The sequence below is a fragment of the Perca fluviatilis genome, chromosome 4, assembly GCF_010015445.1.
Source record: "Perca fluviatilis chromosome 4, GENO_Pfluv_1.0, whole genome shotgun sequence".
Taxonomy (NCBI): Eukaryota; Metazoa; Chordata; class Actinopteri; order Perciformes; family Percidae; genus Perca; species Perca fluviatilis.
This window is the reverse complement of record NC_053115.1, coordinates 10,990,293-11,014,552: the sequence shown is the minus strand read 5'-3', so window position 1 is coordinate 11,014,552 and position 24,260 is coordinate 10,990,293. Positions and strand designations below refer to the sequence as shown.

Genomic DNA, 24,260 nt, shown 5'->3' with positions numbered 1-24,260 from the left:
CCGCCCCTGAGTCTGGAGCAGCAGCAGCAGTGGAGCTTCACTGCCTCTCCTCGCCTCACAGTGCGGGAATATACCAGCGGAGAGCGGAATGGATACGGAAGGGAGCCAGAGCAGCCTGTCCTCCGGCACGGACAACTCCCCCCACGACCCCTGGTAAAAGCCTCAGCCCGTCCGCCTGCCTTTTGCTCGCCTCTCGGCCCGATTTGAGTTCACCTTGGACTTTAGTTGAGTTCAGTGCGGGAGCGGAGCAGCGCCGAGACAAAAGACAAGCACGCTGTGTGTGTGTGTGTGTCTGTCTGTGTATGTATGTGTGGGATGGATCCACTCAGCGAAGGAGACACAGACGCACCGCTGCTTTCCGCCTGTTCCCCCCCCCCTCTCTTGTTTGTTTATTTATCTCGGGTTTCCTCCAGAAGGCCACATTGCAACTTCTCCTCCATCATCTGGAAAATCCTCTCCTTTTTTTTCCTCCTCCAGGGGATTATAACGGCCCGACTGGCCGATTGGTGACTTCGCAACATGGCCGATGCTTTCTTCTTACTTTATTGATGCTATATTACACATAATTCCCCTCCAGTTTCCCCCTTGAATGTGCATGTGATGTGCTCGAAAGACGGCGTGCTATTCTGTGTGACTTACAGCTTGTATTTCTCTCATTCAGCAAAATGTTCATCGGGGGTCTGAGTTGGCAGACAACACAAGGTGAGCTGTCCCGCACGCTACTTTAATAAGTCTGAATGAAAGCCTCCTGTTTACTCCTGTTTTCTAGCTTCCATCTTACCCGTGAGGCTTCCTGGAGTTAAAGAGAAACACTGTAGCCTAAATAGTTTAATCAAAGCCTCCTATTCAATAAGGATCAGCTCTTAGGATTTAGACTTGCCGAGACGCAGTGAGATTAACACTGGAAGTGCATGCACATACGACGACTTTGTCTGCCTTTTCCTGTGCGCTCATTACACAGAAGGGCATTTATAGTAAAAGCGATCGATTATTCGGCGTTAAAGCAGAAGTTATCGCTCGCGTGTTGTGTCCCTTATTGTTGCGCTCTGCTGAATCCATTCATTTATTTTAAGACCCATGAGCGCAAGCTGATTGACGAATACAGTTTTATTCTTGTTGCGGCAGCCCTTGTTATTATCCCGCTGCTGGCTGCTATGTCGGAACTGCAATCGTCACCAAGTATAGCTTTATTTGTGGTCCGCAGGGCCTAATGGGCTGTTAATGCTGAATGGCCAGATAGCCCGTGTAGGCTAGAGTCTCTGAGGACTGGAGGGACACAAACACAACGTGGTCAGCCAGACCCCATTGTCTCTTTCCAGCCACTGCCTGCACACCAGCTCACCAGGGCCTGTAGGAAAAGTCACATCTGATTGTGGATTTATTTAAACACGTACACTTGCTGTCTTTGCAGAGGGCTTGAAGGAGTACTTCTGTAAATTTGGCGAGGTGAAGGAGTGCATGGTGATGCGGGATCCCGTTACCAAGCGGTCGAGGTAAGAAGGAGGCGTGTGCGCTCCGCCGTCCTATCACTGGATGCCTCATGCTCTTCCGTGCTTTACCATTAGGCTGTTCAAGCTGCCGTGAATTTGCATTCTGATTTTGAGTTGAATTGCGTGTTCTTTCTCCTTCTGCAGGGGGTTTGGGTTTGTAACATACGCAGAACAAGCCGGTGTGGAGAAGGTTTTGGCGCAAAACAGACACGAGTTGGATTCCAAAACGGTGAGTTATAGGCCTACCTTTTGAAGAGCTGGATGCTGCCAGCGAGTTGTTCTGGGTAACTTTTCCCAATTCTGTGTAGCATGTTTTTTTTTTTTTCCCCCTCAGTGCATTTTGCCTCCCACCTTATGGCTTGTAAAGTTGAGGAGTGCGTTTTGGAGCAGCCCCCCCACCCCCCTCCTCTTTCTCTGCTCATTTCCCTCTCCAAATCCCGGTTCAGGGCGCCAACATGAAAGCGTTCTTTCTTGGTCTTCATTGCCATGGTTACCTGGGGACCTGAATGGGGTAGGAGCCCCTGCTAAACCCTCACAAGGTTTATGCAGAGAGCTCACAAGTTTTTTCGTCTTTTTTTTTCTTCTTTTTTTTTTATAGAAAATATCAGCACCAGTTTTCTGGTGGCAACTCTGAAAGGAAAAAAAAAGTTTGAGGAAAGGAAACAGTTGTGGCAGTTGTTCCCAAACTGATGTCAGGGGGGGGGGGGGAAGTCTGTGAGGTCCAATTGAGTCTGAGTTGAATTTAAATATTAAATTAGATGCTGGGGTTAGTTTGAACAACTACTGTGATCAGAGGGTTCTCTGTGATTTCCCCTCCTACGCTACTGACACACTAAGATTCAAATGTAGGTAAATGGGACAAATCAGTTACCAGATATAGGAGTCAGAACACACAATGCGCTTGTGTTTAGCTACATAATAATAATAATTTGTAACTATACGGAGGACGGTGACTTGTAGACGTGTGTGTATCCCGGCGTTTGAGTCAAAGCTCAGACTCAGATTTCAATATCTGTGAAGGTGTGAATGTTGTTGTCTTGGTTATGTAGATTAGTTGTAGAAATGGGGACTGGGTGTGTCAGTTTGTGGCCTACACACACACACACACACACACACACACATACACATACACACACACACATATAATAGGATCATTTGAGAGTGAAAATCGGTGGCACAGAAACGCAGCAGAGCCCAGGGGTGGAGAAAGGTAGAGTTGGTTAGCTGTTGGAGCAAGCCTGTTGCCGGGGGTGACGCCAGCCACAGGAGACAGTGCTGTAACTGCACAGCCTGATGGGATTTATGTCTCCATAACAACTTCTCAGCTATTTTGCATCAACTTAAGACACTCGGCTCGGTTGGGTAGCAGAGCCACACACACACACACACACATATAATGTTATGTCACGACAGACCTTTATACTTAGGTGTGAGTGTGTGTGTGCAAGATGATCTGTGTACTTTTAAGTGCAGTTTTCAATCATTTGAATTGAATTGCAAAGTTGGATCTTTCTGCGCAGTTGCTGTGAGTTTTATTACAAAATGAGTGTTTCTGGTCTTCAGTTATAGCTTGGATGCAAGTTCTAAGCAACTGTAAAGTGTTAACTCTATGAGTCATATTAACGATTAAACCTAGGTACAGTCTTTGAGAGCCAGAGTGTGTGATGTGTGATGAACATTGCTGGCAGGCCACTGGTGGGGTTAGGCGTTGCCCTATTATAAACCAAAATACAGCATAACGCTAAACAATAATAATGTTAACCACTCAAATGCAGCTGTGGTTGCTCAGGTTGTTGTGGCAGCAGTCTGCGGGGGAAGCACACCGTGCTACCATTTATCCAACCAGGCGTTTTAAACAGGGTTGTGGTTGCCATTTTGTTGTTTACATTTCGGAATATTGGAGCCTTAATTTTCTTTATGTGTTTGCAAACCTCTCAGGTAAAGACAATAATGACTGTATTGCTTATCACAATACATTACAATGACAATACATCAATGAAATATCACTGATGCAAAATGACCGAATGTTGTGCAGCAGCAAAACAGCTCATTCCTCAAAAGCGCAACACGGTTTCCACTTTTTCTGTGCTTATTAATAATTATAAATAAAGCCTTTCAAGAGTACATTATTGTTCAAGCGTTGAGTCAACTGTGGGTCAAATTCAGTTTTTAATAACATGCGTAGCTTTATGGGATCAGTGACAACCTCTCTGTAACGTTTCCAACACCTGTCTCAGTTTAATTTCTTTTTCTATATTTATTTATTTCTATGCACTTTGTGTCTTCTTGCACCTGGACTCTTTCCCCCCTCCCCTCCCTCTCTCCACAGTTAGAGGAGGATAACTATTGTTTGATCAGCAGGAGATGTGAGAAAGACATTCCTCCGTGGAATGAGGAAGAATATTCGAGGCTCTGATTTTTTCCCCCCTTCTTTTTATGCTGAGCCTTTGGTTTGTGAGAAAAGATGCTACATGGCCTGACGCAGGAAGTAGAGAGACAAGGAAGGTGAATGAAAGAGATGTAACAGAGCAACAGGGTGCTGTGTCTAAGGACCCAGGGTTAGAAGTAAACTACATTAACTGGTGCAAGGTTCATACCACTGGTTACAAGTGGTATTAAACATTTACAGCCCAGTGCTGTACTATTACGTCCAGTATTATTTTAAAGCAACAGTCCAAACACCAATTGAACATTATGGTTACTGTCAATACCTGTGGGCCTAAGTATTTACATGCAACACACGAGAGGTTGTCTTTTGCTTTTAGAGTGAGGTTGTTTTGGTTGGAGGTTAGATTTCCTGTCGGAACAGAGTGTGGCCTTAGGGCAGTGGTGTGCTGTTGTATTTCTCTGGACAGAGAAGAAGGACACAACTGGTATTTGTTTTCTCTGAGGAAATAGTTTACTGGAACCAGTTACGGGGTAGAAGAAAGAATGAGACCAGATATTCTCTGAAATGCCACTTCTCATTGACTCGGATTAGCGAGGGGAGATTTTAGATTTTGGCGTGATGTTATCTGTGATGTAGTTACGGTATATGAGTTTTCAGATGAGACAAAATGTTCATGGGATTTTGTGACGTGAAATTTGTCCGCACAATTTTGTTTCACTTATTCGGCCAAATAAGTCATGGATTATTGTGCACTTTTTAATTCTTAAGATAAATAAACATGTTTCTTTAGCCACATTCAAAGTGCAGTAGACAGTACTTGATGATGATGTGCTAGTAATGTGTAATAACATAGTAATTGGTAGGGGTGTGAATCTTCGCTGGTCTCACGATTCAATTCTGTCAACGAATCGATATGATTCAATATCACGATGCGCCACCTCCTCAAATGTATTATATATTGCTACACATGGTTTTCGTCAACATATTCAAGTCAGATATATATGACCTCCCGTTTTTATTGCAAACGACAAAACGCAAAAAGAAATCCAACAAGAAACATCAGTAGGCAATAATTGATTATTGTCTGTCGCTGCATCGATGCACAATCAGCCACGTCCACGTGCAATGATTAATTTCAACACCCCTAGTAATTGGGTAGTGTTCCAAAATAATCCCTAAATAACCCAAGTTTAACGCTGAACAAACATTAATTGAAAAAAAAGGATAATTTTTTTATAGAAGAGAATGACAAAAATGAGGCTCATACAGAAGATTCTTTATTTCATTTTTTATTTTTTTTTACACCAGGTAAACAAGAATGCCCTTTCTGAAATGGGTTACAGTAGGTGGTAATTGCTGCTTTTAGCATGACCATCTGTGAAGGGACAGTCGTGGTCACCAGCATGGTGCTTATATAGCTGCTTCCGTCTATTGCCTACAGTATGTTAGCACTGGCCTCTGTGGACCATTGGCACCACAGTCTGCCGTGGCTACTGGTCTAACACCTAGTTAGTGGTAGTGGCTAGTAGAGTTCAGATGCTAGCACCAGCTCCTCGCTCCTGACTGGAGATTAGCTGGTAGTGCTGACGTGGACAAAACTGGAGATGGGGGATGGAAAGGGTGGAGGAGAGGAGAGTGAGGGAGGCCCAGCTTCTGTGCTGTAATTAGTATAGATCTGAAAAGCAACTAATCCGATTGAGGGAAACAAACTGGATTGGGCTTGCGTGGTCCATGCGTGGCCTCAGATCCGGGGATAAAGCCTGGATCCTGGGTTCTCTGTCCACGCACAACCCTCACCCCCTTACCACCACCACCACACACACCCGCCCTGGCGAGGCGCCCTAGCAGGGTTACAAGGGCAGCGGTGGGGTTGGGGTTGGGGCTGGGGGGGGGGTGCCTCATTAGTGAGCTTCGTTAACTAATTACTGTGCCATTGTTCAGTTGTGCAGATTGACCCTGCTGGCCTGAGCCCAAACCAAGTCTCTCTCTTGCTCTGCGTGCATGCATTGACATGCCAACTCCTTTTGTCTCCTCTTCTGTTTATAGCTTTTTGTTAAGCTTATATTGATTATAGTGCCATAATGAGGCAGACTGTAGTGGCCTTTTTTTTTTTTATCAGTGTGGGTGTTTGCCATTTTGTTGCAAGAATGTGTTGGCAGGTTGGCTGATGTGTCACAGCTTAAATGTCTGTATATGACTCTGTGATGGCAATGCACTTGTTGTCAGTAGAGGTGGATTAGCGTTTATGTGCGTATTCATGTATTCTTGCCTATTTAATTACATATGTGCACCACTTTGTATACATGTGTTGGTGTTTATGTTTGTGCTACATTATGTGGGTGCTCGTAAGTGAGTGTGTATGCATGTGTGCCTGTGGGGGTAGCACCGGAGCCCCAGTTCCTCTACGGGCCCATCTGTTTTGTACTCTTTGTCCTGTTAATTAATGAAATCAGAGGGGCTGCCTGCTGGGACGGCCCCGCTGCACCGCCACACTGGACAGGCCCACTTTCTCATGGGCTGACTCTGTTTTCCAAATGAATGCCTTCTCTTTCTCCCTGTGCTTTCTCATTTTCACGCTCTCTCCTTTCTCTCTTCCTCGCTCGCTCTCTATCTCCCTATCTAGCTATCCATCTATTGATTTGACGTCCTATTTTTTATTTGTTTTCCAGTTTGTAACACTGGTGGACGCGCTGGGCCACGTGAGGTGAATATTGGTCGTAGATTAGTCTAGTCTTCAAAGCTAAACCACTAAAATCATATTGTAGGCTCACTATGCTACTTTAGGTTGAGTGGAGGTTGGATGTCATGAAGCAGGATGTTAGTCAGACCATTTCACGAACACTCAGTCATAACTCTTCTTTGTCAGTCTGGAAAGAGCTACTTTTTCTTCCTAGAATGGTTTAAACATCATTCACGCGTAGTTATGTTGTCACCACTGTTGATTGGGACTGTTACATCGCAGAGCCACTTCTCAAATGTCCAGCCTCTGAAGAGCTATTTCTGAGTGTTGCAAACAATGACCTGGCTAAGTCATTTTACCTTTTGCTTTGTGGCCTATCTGTCTTCCCCGAGGCTAATCCGAAAGTCTGATAGATGCTTTAGTTTTCATTTATTATAGCCTTTTTCTGAGTACAGCAAGATGTAGAAATTACTTGTTAGATATTTTCTGTTATTTCGCTGAAGTGGAATGTTTTTTTTTTTTTAACAGCATGGCATGACTGTAGCCGTAGTAGCACTACTACAGATATTGCATTAGGTCTAACCTAGTCTAGTTGGTAACCTTCTGTATTTTAGGATGTCTTTTCAGAGCTCTTGATGATTTAAAAGCTATGAAATATTGGTGTTATGACAACATGTGAAATATGGGTGGGAAATATGATGATATACGTCATGAGACGTAAACATTTGTCAACGGATCTTCCTGTACCGTTTGTCTCTTTAATGTCTCTTTAATGATTAACACGGTTGTTGCATCAATGTGATGACGCATCTTGACTTCGTAAGATGTTTCATTAGCTGGATAAGCCAAAATAAAATCCAGTGTCCGATTATTTTATCCATTTTATTTATAGTTTTTCAGTTGAGTTTTAAGAAAGTGTATGACAATATATATATTCATTTTGTGACATCATCTATTCTAGATGTACTGATTACCTACCTCTAACGTAAAAAGGGCTGTTTCCAAGCAGAATTGAAGAACAATTGGATCTTACAAAGATCCATTGACAGGAGACTGGTTTTCAAAATCACCACATGCTGTCAAATTAGTTAAAAAAAAAATGCTGTTGGATGTGTTTGTTTGCATTCAGGCTGATGGAAACTGATTTTTGGCAAATATTTTACTGAATACACTGTACACGACTGCAGCCTTGTGTCAGATGTGAGAGTTGGTTTCTGACCGCTGTTCTAGTCAGCTCGTGGTCTCTGTCTCTGTCACATAATGGCCTCAGGGTAGCACCTGTCCTCTAGTTTTGTTAAAACCGGGGTGAAGGCACCTCTCAGCAGCCGTATTTCAACAGGACTGTTTTGTAAGGATGTGTTATTGTAAAAACATGTATTTACAAGATTACATAGCACAATAGTTAATAATGGCTAGGTAATGGCTGCCTGTTGTGGTAGTCTTCTAGTGTGATTCTGTCATTGTGTATCCTTCGAAGGTCTCTGCACATGTGCACTGTTACTTGCACTGTGATACTTGGGAGTATATAGAAATGGCTACATCTGTATTTGCCTTTTATAGTATTTGTGTCTTTTGCTCTCATCTTTTTGATAAAAAAACAAACAAAAAACAGGTGGTGGTACAAAGGTCACCGTGGTGGTAATCATACCGTATGAAGCCACTCATCTATTATGTTCCATTTGGCCCACTAAGCACAGATCCTGTAAGAAATGCTGTGTTGTTGTTGTTTGGTAGTGCGCTCTGTTGTTGCACTGCTGTTGCCTATAGTCGCCGGTGGCTTTGTTTGCCCTTGTCACCTTTGTCTTTGTGCTCACACCAGTTGGAGGTGACTCCTCTCGTCTTTTTGCCCCACTTTAAGGTGCAAAGACCTTCTGCAATCCTTTCCAAGGACGCTGCCGCTGGATCTTACACAGCGCCGCGTTCTCGAAGAGGTACTTAAAGGTCCTCGTAGGATACTTTCGTCTGTAGATTTGTCATCAGACGCGGTAAATCATCACAGGAAAGAGATGAAAGGATTGTTAGAATATTGAAAGAACACACTCTCCCCTTGTATTGTGTGTATTGTTCACATTATAAGTACTTATTTCTGGCCATTTGATAGGCTGCTCTTTAGTTGCCAATATCAATTCAATACCTCTGATAGCGGCTGTGTGAGACACAAGGGCTTTTGCTTCACACATCCAATTATTAGAACAAAGATGGAACTCTAAGACCATAATACACTACAAGGTCCTGTGACCTAAAATCATCTCTCTCGTTGGCTTTAGTGAGAATAACACAAGATTCCTCACAAATTTAAAATGCCAAGCCAGGCTTTGCATATTTAGCATTATTAAAGGCCAGCTCATTCAAAACTCATTTGCTTCTAATTTTATCTGTAACCTTGACCACTGCTGAGACATTCCACTTGGGAGAAATATGTATACAGTCAAATCTGGTTAATCCAAAATGGAACTTGTCTGGATTTGTGAGATTTAAAAATATATATATATCCATCTGAAATGTATTCAGAATATTAAATGCTCATTTTGGATTCCAGACTGCCCTGCTCCATCTAGCTTGTGACTAAGATGTATTTAGTTGTGTCTCAACACACAATTTAGAGAACGTACGTGTTCACGTCTCACTCAGTATTTTGTTCCCTAGGCCTGTTTGTTTGGCTGGTGTGTTTGGATTTTTTGGGGCTTGCATAAACAAGGGTCTACTATACATACTCACAGATTAGCATATATGTTCCATTTCTGGAAAAGGAAAAATATTTGTTCTATTGCTTAACCTTTTTTTTTAACAGTAATATTTTTTTTGGTTTCCTGAAAACTCAGAGCCCTCTTTAACAGCTCAAAATACATCTGACTTTTTATAATTTAATTAGGATTTCTTATAGATGATTTTTAACTGATTACATGTTTCAAAAAATGACACACTTCTTCTGTTTGGGGCCTCAAAGACAAACTAAATAAATGAATGTAAATTCAAAGGGAATGGTTATCGCTTAAATAATTTTCCACATATTAGGTTTTAATAAGGCCAGATAAAAAAAATAAAAACAATATGTAAAGAACAAAGCTTAGTTGATTTTGCAATTATTATGATTATTTTTACACTTACAGCAGTGGGGTCTGTGGGTCTCCAAAACAATGAGAAGGTAAAGAAAATGTCAACCACAGCTCACTTTTAATAGAACCCTCTAAATATCTGTAATAAGCGGCCTATTGTCACAGTTCATCAGTCATCAAAACTGCATTTAAATGCACACTAGGATGTCTTCAAATGTGTACATTATTTCAACAACAGAAATATTTTACTATTACCAATTTAAAACTCATCTGAATTCATCTCACCCCTACAGATCGACCCGAAGGTGGCGTTTCCCCGCCGGGCTCAGCCTAAGGTGAGTGCACCCTGAAGGGGTTAACAGCAAAAAGGAGTAGTGATGATGTCATATGTCACCCCTCATCACTCAGTCCTCTGGTTGGCTGGGATTAGAGTCAGGCAAGTGACCAAAGAAGAGCGGCAATCCACTTGTCTAGCCTTACACAGCGACCCTTGACCCTAACCAACCCCTGACCATCAGCACCCAACATCACGCCCGCACACACACACACACACACACACACACACACACACACACACACACACACACACACACGCTAAGCTAAGTACAAGCTTAACACAAACAAACACAAAGTCTCTTTATCACCAGCATCTACCCCCTGCCTAATGTGATTAGTGGTAAACGATGCCGCCTTCTTCTTCTTCTTCTTCTGTGTTACTAGCTGGTGACCAGGACAAAGAAGGTCTTTGTCGGAGGACTGTCAGTCAATACCACCATCGAAGATGTGAAGCATTACTTCGACCAGTTTGGAAAGGTAAACTAATATAAACAAATCTGGTATCTATTTGTAGTCATCCCACTCAGTGATAGGCTCCTGTCGTTCAGATTCTCTAGTGCAGTGGTTCCAAACGTTTTGTGTCAGACTAACCTTAAAGGGGAACTACGCCCGTTTTCAAAATGTATACATGTCATTCCTATGGTCCAAAAATATTAGCAAACGTGAACAACTCTCTCCCAAATCCAAAAACTAGAGTGCTAAAACTCAAATTTGTCATCAAGTATAAAGTCTGCTCCCTAGATAATGAATTGGGAATTTTTTTTTATAGATGACACAGAGCACCCAGGGGAATGTTCTGAGTATTTGAACATTTACTGAGAACACTACAATAGAATAAAGCTCATTTGGGTATAACAAAGAAAACAAAATCACTCTCCCATTCACTGTCTATTGAGCAGCTCCAGACTTTCTGGCTTTAAAGGAGAGTGACAAATATTGATTGAACTTTACTAGGCCATGGAAATAACATTGGAATTCTTCATTCAGGTGGTGTTTCCCTTTAATTACCCTTTATCAACAACCCCCCCCCAACATCATGTTACAAATTTGTTCACATGGAATTGAGTTTAAACAAGATATTGTTTAACTAATAATGATATGAAAGTGGATATGATACTGTATGTTAAAATATTTTTTTCATACAATTGAACTGTTTGTTAGGTGGGTTTGGTTAGGTTTGCATTTGTAGGCTACTACTACCATCTGGAATGGCAGAAGTGGGATGTTTATCCATTACTTTTAGCTATTTCAGTCGTTTGTCCAGTAGCAAACTATTTAAACAGTTTATCCATCGCTATTAGCTCATATTCACTATTTCAACCATTTTCCTTTTAGCTATTTTAACCATTTATCCATCAGACAACATTTTCAATGGTTAATTCTAACCCTCATCCATCACTTTTAGCTAACATTAACTGTTACTCTATGTATCTCTGTTCGCTTGCTAACATGTTCTCACCCACTCTGAATTGCAACTTGTGGTCTTCAGGTGTTAAAGCTGGCTCAATATGTGGTCATATTTTTTTTTTCTTTTTTATCAAATTACTTGAGCTACTCCACAATCTTTCCATGTACCCCCTTGGCAACTGCAGAAGTACCCCCCTGGGGTAAAAGAACCCCTGGTTCGGAATCACTGCTCTAATGTACTGTGCACCTTTTGATAGATTATATTCATCTGTTGCCCCTATCCCTTTGACATCTCTCAGCTTTCGAAAGGCTTGTTTTTCTCATTTTGTGTGACTATTTTTCCCCTTTTCATTTGAGTCGAGGCACAACAGAAAGTGCAAAAGGGACCTAATTACAGAAAACAACCAGCACATGTTTAAGGGGAAAGAGAGGACTTAAAGAGAGAAAGAACTAAAAAAAAATTTAAATGCTTTTTGGCCATTGATGGTCTGGTCTGCCAGCTACAGTATTAGTTAGTTTGTTAGTTTATATCTTTTGTTAGCTGTTTTGCTCTTTTATGATCACATCTTAGTGTTTTTGGCTTCTTCATTTGTCTTGCCCAGCTCCTTTGAATGAAATTTGGTGAAAGGCAAACACATGCTGTGGAGACAGATGAGTGGCCGGGGAGAAGGAGGAAGAAAAAAAAAAGCAGCAAGAGGAGGGGAAGAGAAGAGGGAGATGGCGTGGGGGACTGAAAGGGAAGAAGCAACCCCCCGTAGAGAGAGAGAGGGAGGGGGGCTAAGAAGGGTTGAAGGGCAGAGAAAAGGAAGAATGTTGAGATAGGAAAGAAGAAAAGTGGCTATGAAAGGGGGAAAACACCAATCTGATGGGCCATAAATGTATCCAACCAACTTTGGGAGGTTTGGGAGTGTGTTTGAGTAGAGTTCAGGCTCTTCAGTATTAACTAATCAAATGCAACAGCTGCTCCTCTAACAGCCCCCCCCCCCACACACACACACACACTTTACCCAAAATCAGTACCTCAGACACCAACTCCTCTTCCATCCCACATACACATACCCTGCTCCAGTCCCTCCCAGCTTGTTGCCGTGGTGACCTGCTTTCGTCCATTGTCCCGCTGTAATCCAGTGTTTGTTTTTTTGTTTCCCTTAAAAAATGTGTACGAAGTGTGCATTTGCATGAATGGAAAGCAGGGTGTGTGCGTGTGCATGAAAGTGTGACCGTGGCATCGCCGTAGCTGCGATGGGAGAGAAGCTTGCATACATTTGTACAGACTGTAAGACTCACAGCCATTGATCCAGTTGTCACAAACATTGCGTGTGTGGTTCTGCTGTTGGTGTAAGCAGGAGAAGAAAAATGAACATTGCTTCAGAACGTAGGCCCTAATGGATTGGAATAAATTAAGAGCACAAACCTCCTTCTGCCTTGTGTCTGTCTGTGTTTCCTCTCAGTTGGCCTCTGGCTCACGTTTAGGGTTTTACCATATTTCAGGTGCTAGTTCAGATCCACATAATGTCTTCTAATTGTCGGTCGTGGGTCCTGGTCAATGGTGCATGTTGTGACATGTGTCCTGGTTCCTGACTTGTGTTTCATAAAATGGCAGCTCTGTGCCGAATCCCTGGTGATCACTGACACTCATATCTAAGACAACACTCCCTCAGCAGGATGAGGGAATATTTGGACTGCTTGGACACGTGAGACCAAAGCTGTATCATGGATAGCGCCAATTCCAAAGTGCATTCCTGCTGAGCGGGAGGTATTTCTTGTTTATTATCTGAGCCTGGTTACAAGGTGCAGGTTGGGATGGAGTAGGACTCAGTGTCCTGTTTATTTTCGTACTGTGGCACCGCCTCGCAAAGGAAAACACAGAATGCACTATGCATTATCTGCAACTCTTTGATACGTGCAGTAGTTTATTTTTTTGCAGTATACTTCTGAAGGCACACCTACATAAACTTCATTAGACTCACTGGACTGAAATGGCTGCTCAGTTGACACGGCAGGTGTTTTTGGACCAAAAGGCAGGAGTCAACGGCATGTGTCAATGTGGGGTTTCCTTACTGAACAAATCGGGGGTCCTGTTGCTTAATGTCACCAGCACAGTCACTACAGCAGCCATGTTTGTATGAGACATGAGTCTGAATGCTGAGGTGAAGGTCTTGTGATCCCCCTCAACCTGGTGGAAAGTCGAGAACACCACTCTTCTTTTTGGCTGAACGCAGAGCCCATGTGATTCAGAGAATTGTGTTTTAAACTGGTAATCAGGCAGGAAGGTAACTTGATAATTAGCATTTCAGGCATCCCGTTCATACAGTCAATTATGTTAAACCCGAAGGAATTCCATGTTTTCACACCTTTTTATTCTGCTTATAGTACCTCGCATGAAAAACCACCATTAAAATCCCCTTTCTGAAATCAAGTGAGAGAGTAAGTCAGAGCAGTAAGCAAAGGAAGGAGTGGATAAGATGAGAAATGCAGCATGGACAGGGCAGACGGGAAAAGTTGGGACTCCACTCACCCATGTGAGTTGGCGATTAGGAGGCTTGACTGAACACTTTGTCTGCTGGCCTGTTTAGAGAGAGATGGCTGGAGAGAGAGAGAGAGGAGAGAATGAAAGAGGGAGATGTAAAGAGACAGAAGGGAAAACATGTGAATGCCACCTTTCATAATCTCGCAGAAAGTGTAATGGACTTGTCAGCAAACGCTTGTTTTTCAGACAATAGCTGCACGCTTCACTAAAACATGGATATTTTTAATGCTGCGCTCGGAAAGCTGCGCATGATCACAGCTGACCCCTTGTTCTTCGGTACATCTGAGAATGTCAGAACTTCATGAGAATATGACCTTAACTTTTTTTACTCTCTGCATGCATGCTGACTAGTTAGTTACTGAGCTGCTGCTAAGCCAATCTCAGACCCCCACAGCTATCCAATCAGATTGTCTTACATCACCCTGGGCAGTGGACATCGGAGATCATCTTCTTATTGGTTTTGGCAAGGGCAAGGGGCTGGTGTGCGACCACAGCATAAGCTCACACACGTGACGGAATATTTCTCAAGTCAGCGTGCCATTGTATGCTAATGGAAGACAATAAGATGAAACACATTAGCATGACTGCACAGCATATTATCTTTGGCTTCTGGCTTCAAAAATGTGGCTTAACAGCTCAAAAGCTCCTCAGACCAATCGTCGGTCATCTCTTCCAGAATAGATGTGGCTAATGCTAACATGAGGGCTAGCTGTGCAACGTGTAACTCTACTCTTATGATAACATGTTGGCCTGCAGCTGTCTACTTACTGTCCTGTTCCCCGGCTCTCTGCTGTGTCACTGAGTTTGGACAACCGGAAGGGTGGAAGGCATGAGGGAAGAAGAGGAGGAGGAGGAGGAGCGATAAAAACTGAATGAAGGACAGAGAGAGGAGGGGGTGCTCTGTGTGTGTCCAAGCTATATGTTGACAAGGATGAGAGTTAAAAGGGTCAGGTTGTGGACGCCACGCAACCTTGATCCTCTCCGTGTTCATCATTTTGGCAAGGAAAATCTGAAAATCTTTCACTGGCACAGGTGTCATCTCAACTAGAAGGATGTGTTTTACATTTGAAGTAAAGGTTAGAAATTGGCCTGGTCATACAGAGGCCTCTGCTACTCATGTTACACTGGTTTGAGTTTCAGTGCTTGTTGCCTAATGAAAATAGCCATGTAGTCATACTCCACATGCATCTCCATGTGATATAGGAAGATCTGCGTTGTAGATTTTTGTGAATGTTGTCGCAGTACTTGTTTTCGGCTAACGACAGACAACAGAAGGTCATTTCCACAGCGATCCCAGGCCTTGGCCTCTCTCTTCTCTCTCTCTCTCTCTCTCTCTCTCATATGTCGTCAGAGCTCGAGCAGAAGCTGCTAACTTTCCTGCCTGTGAAGGACAAGTGAGGGAGGGAGGAGAGGGTGAAAGGGGGGAGGAGGTGGAGGAGGAGGAGGAGGAATATGAATAGGGCAGTGGAGTGAGAGCAAAAAGGAACATGTAGGGAGAAGGAGAATGAAAGGAGAGCGTGTTGACAAAGACCCCAGTTCACTTTGTTCTATATTCTGATTCAAAATGTTCATTTATGCTCTATCAAAACTTCGCCTTCTATTTCGTTTTTATCACTCAGTTATTCATCAGTTTCCCCTTTTCTCTTTTTCTGTCACATGCTTTCTCTCCCTCTCCGTTTCTCCTTTCCCTCCATTCTATTCATTGAAATTAGTTGGGGAGGGGTGGGGTGGGGGTGGGGGGGCAAGTTCTTCTAATTGAAATTCTTTACAGGGTCTCCATGGGAATGGTAAACTTTGTGGAGAGGGAACAGCGAGGGTGAATGAATGAAAGGGGGGAGAGAGAGAGCAGGACAGAGTTTGTGAGAACTCAGGATAAAGACAGAGACCGAGCAAAGAATGGGGAAGAATTTCCTCCAGCGCCTCGTGAATGGGGAACATTCACTTCTTTTTTACCTTGATGGATTGTATTTCATTTTATTTTTATACAGTGTTCCCCACCGCCCCCCCCGCCACCACCCCCCCAGTTCCCCAGCACTCTCTTCCTTTCTCTCCCTCGTAGTCTTTCTTTTTCTTTCCTCCTTTGTCACCTGTCACCCCTCCCTCTCTCCACTGCACCCTCTCCATCTGTTTTCCCCTCTTACTCCAAATGCTAAAGAGGGACAATGGCACCCCATGCTGTGTAATGATTGTGTGTGTGTGTGTGTGTGTGTGTGTGTGTGTGTGTGTGTGTCTGTCTGTGTGTGTGTCTGTTAATATGTCGAAGCTTATCTATTCTTTGCTTTGTTCTCACAGGTCGATGATGCCATGCTTATGTTTGACAAAACAACCAACAGACACAGAGGTATACACACACACACACACACACACACACACCACACACACACACACACACACACACACACACACACACACACACACACACATTATGTTAAGTAGGGACACCTACAAACATCCGGTGAAAGGAGAAACAGCGTGATAGAGTCACTGTGTGAATGTCCATGAAAAGAAATGCATCCGATACAGGGTCTGGATAGTTCCAGGCCAGGACGCAACTTAACGAGACAAGTGAGGAAAGAGGGAGAAGGAGTGAGAGAAATTGGGTGTGAAAATTGGTAGAAGGCAGTAAATCTGGGCTCAGTTTTGGATGGACCACGCCCCATCCCTGCTCCTCCTGATGCCAACAGCTTGATTGACAGGCAAGCAACGCAAGGCCTGTTCTGCTGTGGATTAGCTCCTGGTGTTAGAAATGGCTGGCGACCGTCTTATTATATCCACTGTAGAGTTTTTTTTTTTTTTTAAGTGTGTGAGATATTGAATGTGGTCAAGTGTTTGTGTTAAAAAAATGACTCTTTGTAGAAAGGAGAAATTCTGTGTTTTTCCATAATTTTTTTTATCCATATAATTGTGGGATCTGGGGGTCATCTTTGTCACAGACCAGGGTACCGCAAGTGTTGGAATAAGCTTGTGTGTGTTCCAGGCTTTGGCTTTGTCACCTTTGAGAATGAAGACGTGGTGGAGAAAGTGTGTGAGATCCATTTCCATGACCTCAACAACAAAATGGTACGCATGTCAGCAGTAACGCAGCTTATCAACCTACAGGTTTCTATTTAAGAACTAAACGTCATCTAATGAATAAACATCCAAAACTTTTCAGGATTTTATCTTGAAGGCGTGAGCATTATCTACTCACTGATGTTAGGATTTGTTTGAGCTGATTTTAGTTTTTTTTCTGCCAGGGTGTCATGTTGTGTAGTTGTGTCTTCCTCTCAGTATTTTATACTGAACGTATTACTGAACATTGGTGTCCTATGCTTCAGGTGGAGTGTAAGAAAGCCCAGCCCAAGGAGGTGATGACGCCGACAGGCTCAGCCAGAGGCCGCTCCAGAGTGATGCCCTATGGGATGGACGCCTTCATGCTGGGCATCGGCATGCTGGGTAAGATCCAAAATCACATATGTACCCGAAGCGAATAGACTGAAGTCTCCTTAAAGGTTTTATTCATATAGCGGTAGGTGTTGTTGTTTGGAGCAGAAGCTTAACACAACATGAACACTGACACTTATGGACAGTTTTATCGAATAGGTCTTTATGTAATATCACAATTAGTAATGTGTTTAACCGTTTAAATGAAAGGGTACTTTTCGCATATGTAATTGAAGATTTTGAGTTATTGCTGGAATTTGATTTTCTTCCGAATTTCTAATTCTTGTTATTCAAAATATAGGCCTTTTTTTAAAGCTACATTTAAACGCGTAATTGTATTTTTCGACGTGAGAAAGGTTAGATGTCCATTTGTCCCAATAATAACGCATTTGTCACGGACAGCAACTTGCTGGACGCACCGCAAAACTTCACGTGGGTCTTGGCCTGTTTAGTGCTCTTTATCTTTATCCTGCAATACCAAACTAGACTCGTGCCATGTTAAGCATGTCGTCTGTCGCTCCGTGATGTCATATGTGAAATGTTAAGAAGCGAAATCCAGTTAACTTGAACTAAAATTGGCTTCTTTATTTGGTTGATATTAATCTCCGAGCTGATTCTTAGCTGCTCATCTCCAGTGAATAAAATCATGATCTATGATGTGAACATTTAGAGGTCACAGGCTGAAGGGCACTGGAGTGAAATATGGTTTGAAAGCGTCCTCATTGAGAAAAACAAACTGAGAGCTGTGTGGCATTTGTGGTTGTGTGGCTCCCTCTACTGGACATTTGACATAGTACTTTACTGTAGTCCCCATTGTCTCAGTGTAGATGTTCTTTACTCATTTATTTTTATTTTTTTATTTCGCCTTTATTTTTACAGGCAAGGGACTGGAAAGGGAAGAGGGCTAGATAATGACTACATTTTAGAAGTTTAGAAACTACATAAAATACAATTTGAAATACTACACAGAAATCAATAAACACTTTTAACGAGATAAGGGCACAGTTACATGGGTGAGTAAGAGAGGGAGAAACCATTAAAATATTTAGCTGGAAAAATGTATTATGTAGATAAGCAACTGCATGTGTCTGTGAACAAGGATGATATCATGGGTTTTTTTAAGATTATTTTTTGGGGCTTTTCCCTTTTATTAGTAGTAGAGACAGTGGATAGACATGAAAGGGGGAGAGAGATGGGGGATGACATGCAGCAAAGGACAGGTCGGATTCGAATCTGCGCCGCTGCAGGACTCAGCCAACATAGGGCGAACGCTCTCGCTGGGTGAGCTAGAGGCCGCCCCATATTATGGTTTTGAAGGATGAAATGGAAATGAGTTTGTCCAGTTTGAGACTCTTTTGCAGAGCATTCCAGTCGCGAGCGGCAGCAGATTGAAAAGATGCGAGACCAGAGGCAGAGTTGCTTTTGGGAATGCTTAATTGACGATGAATTGAGGACCGGGTATTGTATGTGACAGACTTTGGCTGCAGCAGGTGAACTAAGTAAGGAGGTGATCGGCCAAGAAGGGTCTTGTAAATGAAAGTGTACCAGTGAATCTTACGGCGAATGTGAAGGGAGGGCCAATCGGTCATTCGGTCTGGTTTGTTCATAATTCCTCTTTGGTGACCCTGACCCTTTAAGAAATACAGGAAAAAAAATCTGTTATGATAACGTGGACGCTTTAATCATCATACTAGGTATCAAATAGTGCATACTTAATAATGGCTACGCTTGGTTGTTGTTTTTTTATTAAAGAAATTGGTCATATTTATATCAAATGTAATGATGATAATGTGACATCACATACTTTGGATACTTGCTGCATTGGAGCAGAGAGAAATAGCTGACAGGAGACTGGTTAGCAGCAGGCCAATGTATTGTTGCATACACAACATTAACGGCTGTAAAGGTTTATGATGAAAATCCTACTACTAGTAGGGAGGTTTTCTTCACGTGAAACAAATCAATATGTAATCTAATATGTTACTCATTTTCATATTAACCCGCAGGTCTTTATGTCTTCATGTGACCTTATTCAGCCAAGTTAACTAAACAGATGATTATTTCTAAATTTAACAGGTTACCCAGGTTTCCAGACTGCTACCTACACCAGCCGTAGTTACTCTGGAATTGCTCCTGGTTACACTTACCAATTCCCAGGTAAGTCCATATACATGTGACATTTAATGCACTCTCTGTATGTCTTTTAACCGGGAGAAGTAAGTGAGTTTAAAGGATACAATCTGTGGCATGTAGTTGATTTAGCTGTAAAGTGCTGGGATCATGAAATGTGTACGAACTTCCAGAGTGCATGAACACACACACACACACGCACACGCACACACTTAACAACATCTTAAATTTTATTTAAAATTGTTCCTGTCTGGCTTTCCAAACCCTCCTCCTTCTCTTAAATATCTCCTTGCATCTCAAATCTCAAATGTCCATCATTTGCCTGTTTTCTCCTTATATTCTTCTGTTTATTTGATCTACTTATGTAACCTCCTTTCATTTGGCTGTGTTGCCCCTCCTTTTCCTTTGCTCCTACCTTCCTGCCTGTCTGTCCTCACAGTAGAGGTTTAACTTTTTGTGCCTGTGCTTCCATGTTAGCGTTCTAGTGTGGCTAAATGTCTTTGTGTGTGTGTGTGGGGCTTTGTAGTCTGGCCGGTGGATGGTGACTGTATTTACAAAGCGCTCTCTCTTGACCTTCTCTGTTTCTAGAATTCCATTTAGAGAGGACCCCCCTCCTGACATCATCCCACCCCCATGAGCTGGCAGGTCAGTGGCTCCTCATTCCTCCAAGGGCCCCCAGAAAAAAAGGAGCTATTTAGCAGCCAAAAGTCAAATGAAACTGGTGGCAAGAAAGCCTTTAATCGTATTTCCCCAAATGTTAAACTATTTCTTTAGGTTTCATGTGAACTTTGTTGAGAGTAGTCAGGTTGTTTACTAGAATAATGAACCATTTTACTCAGGTAATAAAGTAGGCAAAAACACAAGCTTTGTAGCATCCTGCAATTATTCCAGTCACTTTTTTTTCCCAACACGTATTTAGAGACGTGTGTGATCCTGTGACTCTACAAATGATCCTTTAATCTTACAGTAAACTTTCTGTCTGTGAATCCTGTGGCCATATTAACAAAGTGCCAGTTATCTTACCAGTAAGAGTCGTCTTAAATTGGCACTAAGAGTTCCTATTCGCAAAGCTACTTAGAGCAACTTCTACTGAGAATTCTTAAGATAAGAGAACAAGCGGGGGAAACATAAAAAAAACTTGAATTCAATAAAATTTAAATTTCATTAAAATGTGCATTTAATTCAAACAAACAATAATAGTAAAAATTTAAATTTAGATTGTAGTTTAATTAAATAATAGATTAAATTTAAATTAAAAGTCAAAAATGAAACACAACCAAATTAAAAGGTGAATTAAATTAGCAGCATTTGACAAATTGTGAGCAGGTCTTTAGTGACTCAAGAGTTCTTTGGACTGCCTCTAAATTCTCTACACTCATAATTGAACCTAATTCAGCCAGTTAGGAGCTTCTTGTTTAGTGAGTACGGCCCCTGCATCTACCAGCAGCTCCTGCAGCTCTGCCTTTATTCTGCCATCTAGTGGCCCTGAGTTGTACTGTCATCCTCCTTGTTTTTATCATAAGCATTATTTTGTTCCTTATTTAAAGAGCCTGAAGTCTGATTTTATAGGCTGTTATGTGCAGCAGTTTTTTGGATTTTGCCCCCTCCACCAGCTGGATTAAAAATCAGACGACAGATGTTTGTGCAGATGTCATGTCAACCGACACTGAGCTGTAGATTGTAACTCATGATGTGATATGAGAGCGTTTCACAATGACAATGGAATAATTTCGTCTGTTTGTAATCCTCAGCCATTCCCCTGACTGCATATGGACCAATGGCAGCAGCCGCAGCAGCAGTAGTTAGAGGTATGTGTGTGTTTGTTTGTGTGTGTGAGAAACATGCTGAGACAAAGAATGTGTGCACTTGTGCATACACTTGCCTTAGGTAGAAGTGTGTACAATGTCCTGCTTAGACAAATAAAAGAGTATTTTTAGATGTGTGTGTGTGAGAAGCCCTCTAGTGAAGAAGCCCAACTTGTCTCCTCTGTCTCTCAGGCTCCACCCCTTCACGCACAGCTGGTTTCCTGAGCACGGGCAGCCCTGGACCAATGGCTGACCTGTATGCTGCAGCCAACCAGGACTCAGGAGTCAGCAGCTACATCAGTGCCGCTAGCCCCGCCCCCAGCACAGGATTTGGCCACGGTCTAGGGGTAGGTCACATGCCCCACCAACAAGCACACACACATTTCAATGCATGCTCGGATGCACGTATTATTCCCAAATCTAATAGAACGTGTCTCCACTCACTTGGTCTGTGTATCCCCAGGGACCTCTGATTGCTACTGCGTTCACTAATGGCTACCACTGAGAAGACTCAGGTCACTGAAGATGGGTGGGCCTCTCTTCTGCTGATGAGCCAATCAAAATGCTGTCTGCCCTCTGATGGCACAACCCGATTGGACGGCCACAGGCTCTTCCTGGCTCTCCTGGCTCCCTGTGGCTTCACCCACTGACTGAATATCTTTTTAAAATCCCGAACTCTGATTTGCTGTACTAATCTCACTTCAACATAACCTCCCTCGTCTCTCCTCTTTTGTCCTCATGTAGTGTAATAACTAGACCCCCACCCCTCTGTTATCCATTATTTTCTTTTGAAGCTGAGGAAAGAGATCTGCAAAAAAAAAAAAAAAAAAAAAAGAAATCTCGGAAGCGTTTGTCAAAGTCACAGAGGACAATGTTGAGTTTTTTTTAATTATTATCTTATTTCAATGTGATACTCGTTTCATTATGAAATCCTTTTAAGCTGTTACTGATGTGAACAGAGAGAGAAAAAGCCTTGCGACATGGGTCTTTGTCTGAAAACCATTTTTAACAAAGGAAGAACAAAATCCAACAAACTCCTGTTTTTAACTCAAGCATCACGGAAACATGAAAAAAAAAAACTAAACTAAAATGTATATTTTGGTAGTCTTTAAAAACAAAACCTTTGTAATATTGTTATTAATATTGACATAATAATGATAATATGTAAGGTATTTTATTCTGTAATTAGTTTTAAAGCAATGTTTTTATGACTGTAAGATATTGTAAATAGACGTTGGGTTGGGGGGTCGGGGTTTGAAGGGGTTACTGAACTGGCTCGCATGTCATTGGTTGGTTTGGAAAGGGTTAATAGCTATTTGATTGGCTGTCATTTACTACTATGTGTGGCCATCTCACTATTTTAATCAGTACGCATATGGTATATGTGTACGTTGTTGGCCAGTCGGCTCCAGCGATGCTTCAGCTCAGCACTGTCGACGATAGCTGTTGAGAAATAACACTTCCAGGAGTTTGTTTAGCACACTCTTTCAGTTCAATACATTTTGTCACATACTCATCCCTTTGTTTGCTTTGCTTCTTGGGGAAAAAAAAGCAACTTTGACTTTGAACTTTTAACACCATGATGAACCAGATTTCTTGCATCTTCATGAACACTCCTTCAGATTAAGATGACGGACTACGGAAGTATCACAACCTTTAAACAGGAGAAATCAGGGGTTCACGGGGTCGGGGGTTGACTTGACTTCCTCTTTTTTTGAAAATATGATATATATATTTTTTGCGCGATTCACTTCTTAATGTTTTTTGTTTTTATTGTTTACTTTTTTTTTTAAATAATTCTTTTATGCGGTGTTCTCCACTGGGAAAACAAATGAAGGACATTCTCAGAGAAGCAATTGTAGAAAACATCACAATCATGTTCTGTCTTCTTATCGCTTTTGAAGGTGCATGTGATTGCGTCTGAGCGTGTGTGAGTGAGTGTTTGTGCGCGTACATCAAGGTGTAATATGGAACTACTTTTGGCAACGAAGGAGCATTTCGATTGCCACTTTTTTTGGTACTAAAAAAAAAAGAGAAAAAAAAGCACCCTGTTCCATTGTGGCTGATCTGCTCCTCTCCCCCGCCTCCCTCCCATTTCATATTTAGGTTTAACAAATTTGTACTCCTCTGGAACCAACATATTGTTTCTATACAGTTGCTGCTCCGTGTAGTGGTGAACAGAGGGGGGATTGGGCAGGGAACCAACTAATGGAACAGGGTTCTCGCTCCCAGTCGGCTCTGATACAGGACCTCAGTACAGACGACACTGGCTGGCAAGGAAAGTCAAAAAGCTGGAACCAATTCAACATTTGCAAAAACAAGTAGGCTGTTTGTTCAGCCTTCTTGCTGCAGCCTGTTTGATGTTCAGCACAGCGGAAAACTTCCTGATCCAGCTGGTTGTTCCTCTGTCAGAGCACCTGGGACACGACATAAAACTACTGCTGGACACCAACACTGTAACTTTTTAACTTACAATAAAGCAATAAGTTATTTTTTACCTTACAAATGAAAATAGTACTATTATTGGTAATAGCAGACGACGCGACGTGTGGATAATTCTGCGGCATTACGACTTATTTTCAGAAAAAAAAAAAAGAAGAAATTATATTTTTCTGTTTTGAGATCTTGTTCCCCTTGTATATTGATTTTAATGCTGTCTTTTGTTGTGCTGATGTAAGGAAAAGGGCCAACGCTTTGAGTGGAGCTTGTAGCTCTATATGAGCTCAGTTAAAGTTTAAGATTTGGGCTGTCCCCCGCCAAGCTTTACAGCAATGCTTTTCTTTTTTTTTTCTTGTTTTCTTTTTCTGATATTTTCAATTTTAAAATCCTAATAAATTATTCTAAAGCATTTGATTGTGATTGTTTTTTTTATTATAATACAGTTGACTATGTAACATTTCTGAATTTGGAGACACCTAGTGGAAGTATTCAAAAAGATATCCCCCGCCCCCCTCCCCCCCAAGCAGATTTGACCTGGAGATACACCAAAAGGGGCGCATGCTGTGGTGATTTTC

The 24,260-nt window shown here is 42.2% G+C and overlaps 1 protein-coding gene across 4 annotated transcripts; it reads left to right on the top strand.

The window, feature by feature from the left end:
• LOC120557231 (RNA-binding protein Musashi homolog 1-like) lies at window positions 1–24,094 on the top strand. 4 transcript variants are annotated; one of them, XM_039797361.1, is made up of 14 exons: window positions 1–153; window positions 662–702; window positions 1,412–1,493; window positions 1,635–1,719; window positions 9,909–9,950; window positions 10,336–10,428; window positions 16,181–16,229; window positions 16,866–16,948; window positions 17,206–17,323; window positions 19,388–19,468; window positions 20,030–20,086; window positions 21,193–21,249; window positions 21,439–21,593; window positions 21,674–24,094. In XM_039797361.1, the coding sequence occupies exons 1-14, from the start codon at window positions 89–91 to the stop codon at window positions 21,749–21,751; spliced, it is 1,086 nt and encodes a 361-aa protein (XP_039653295.1). In that variant the 5' UTR covers window positions 1–88; the 3' UTR covers window positions 21,752–24,094. The 4 variants fall into 4 exon arrangements, with proteins under 4 accessions (XP_039653295.1, XP_039653297.1, XP_039653296.1 ...); XM_039797362.1 differs by having other exon boundaries at window positions 3–153; window positions 21,710–24,094; XM_039797363.1 differs by lacking the exon at window positions 20,030–20,086.
• The last annotated feature ends 166 nt before the right edge of the window (window positions 24,095–24,260 follow it).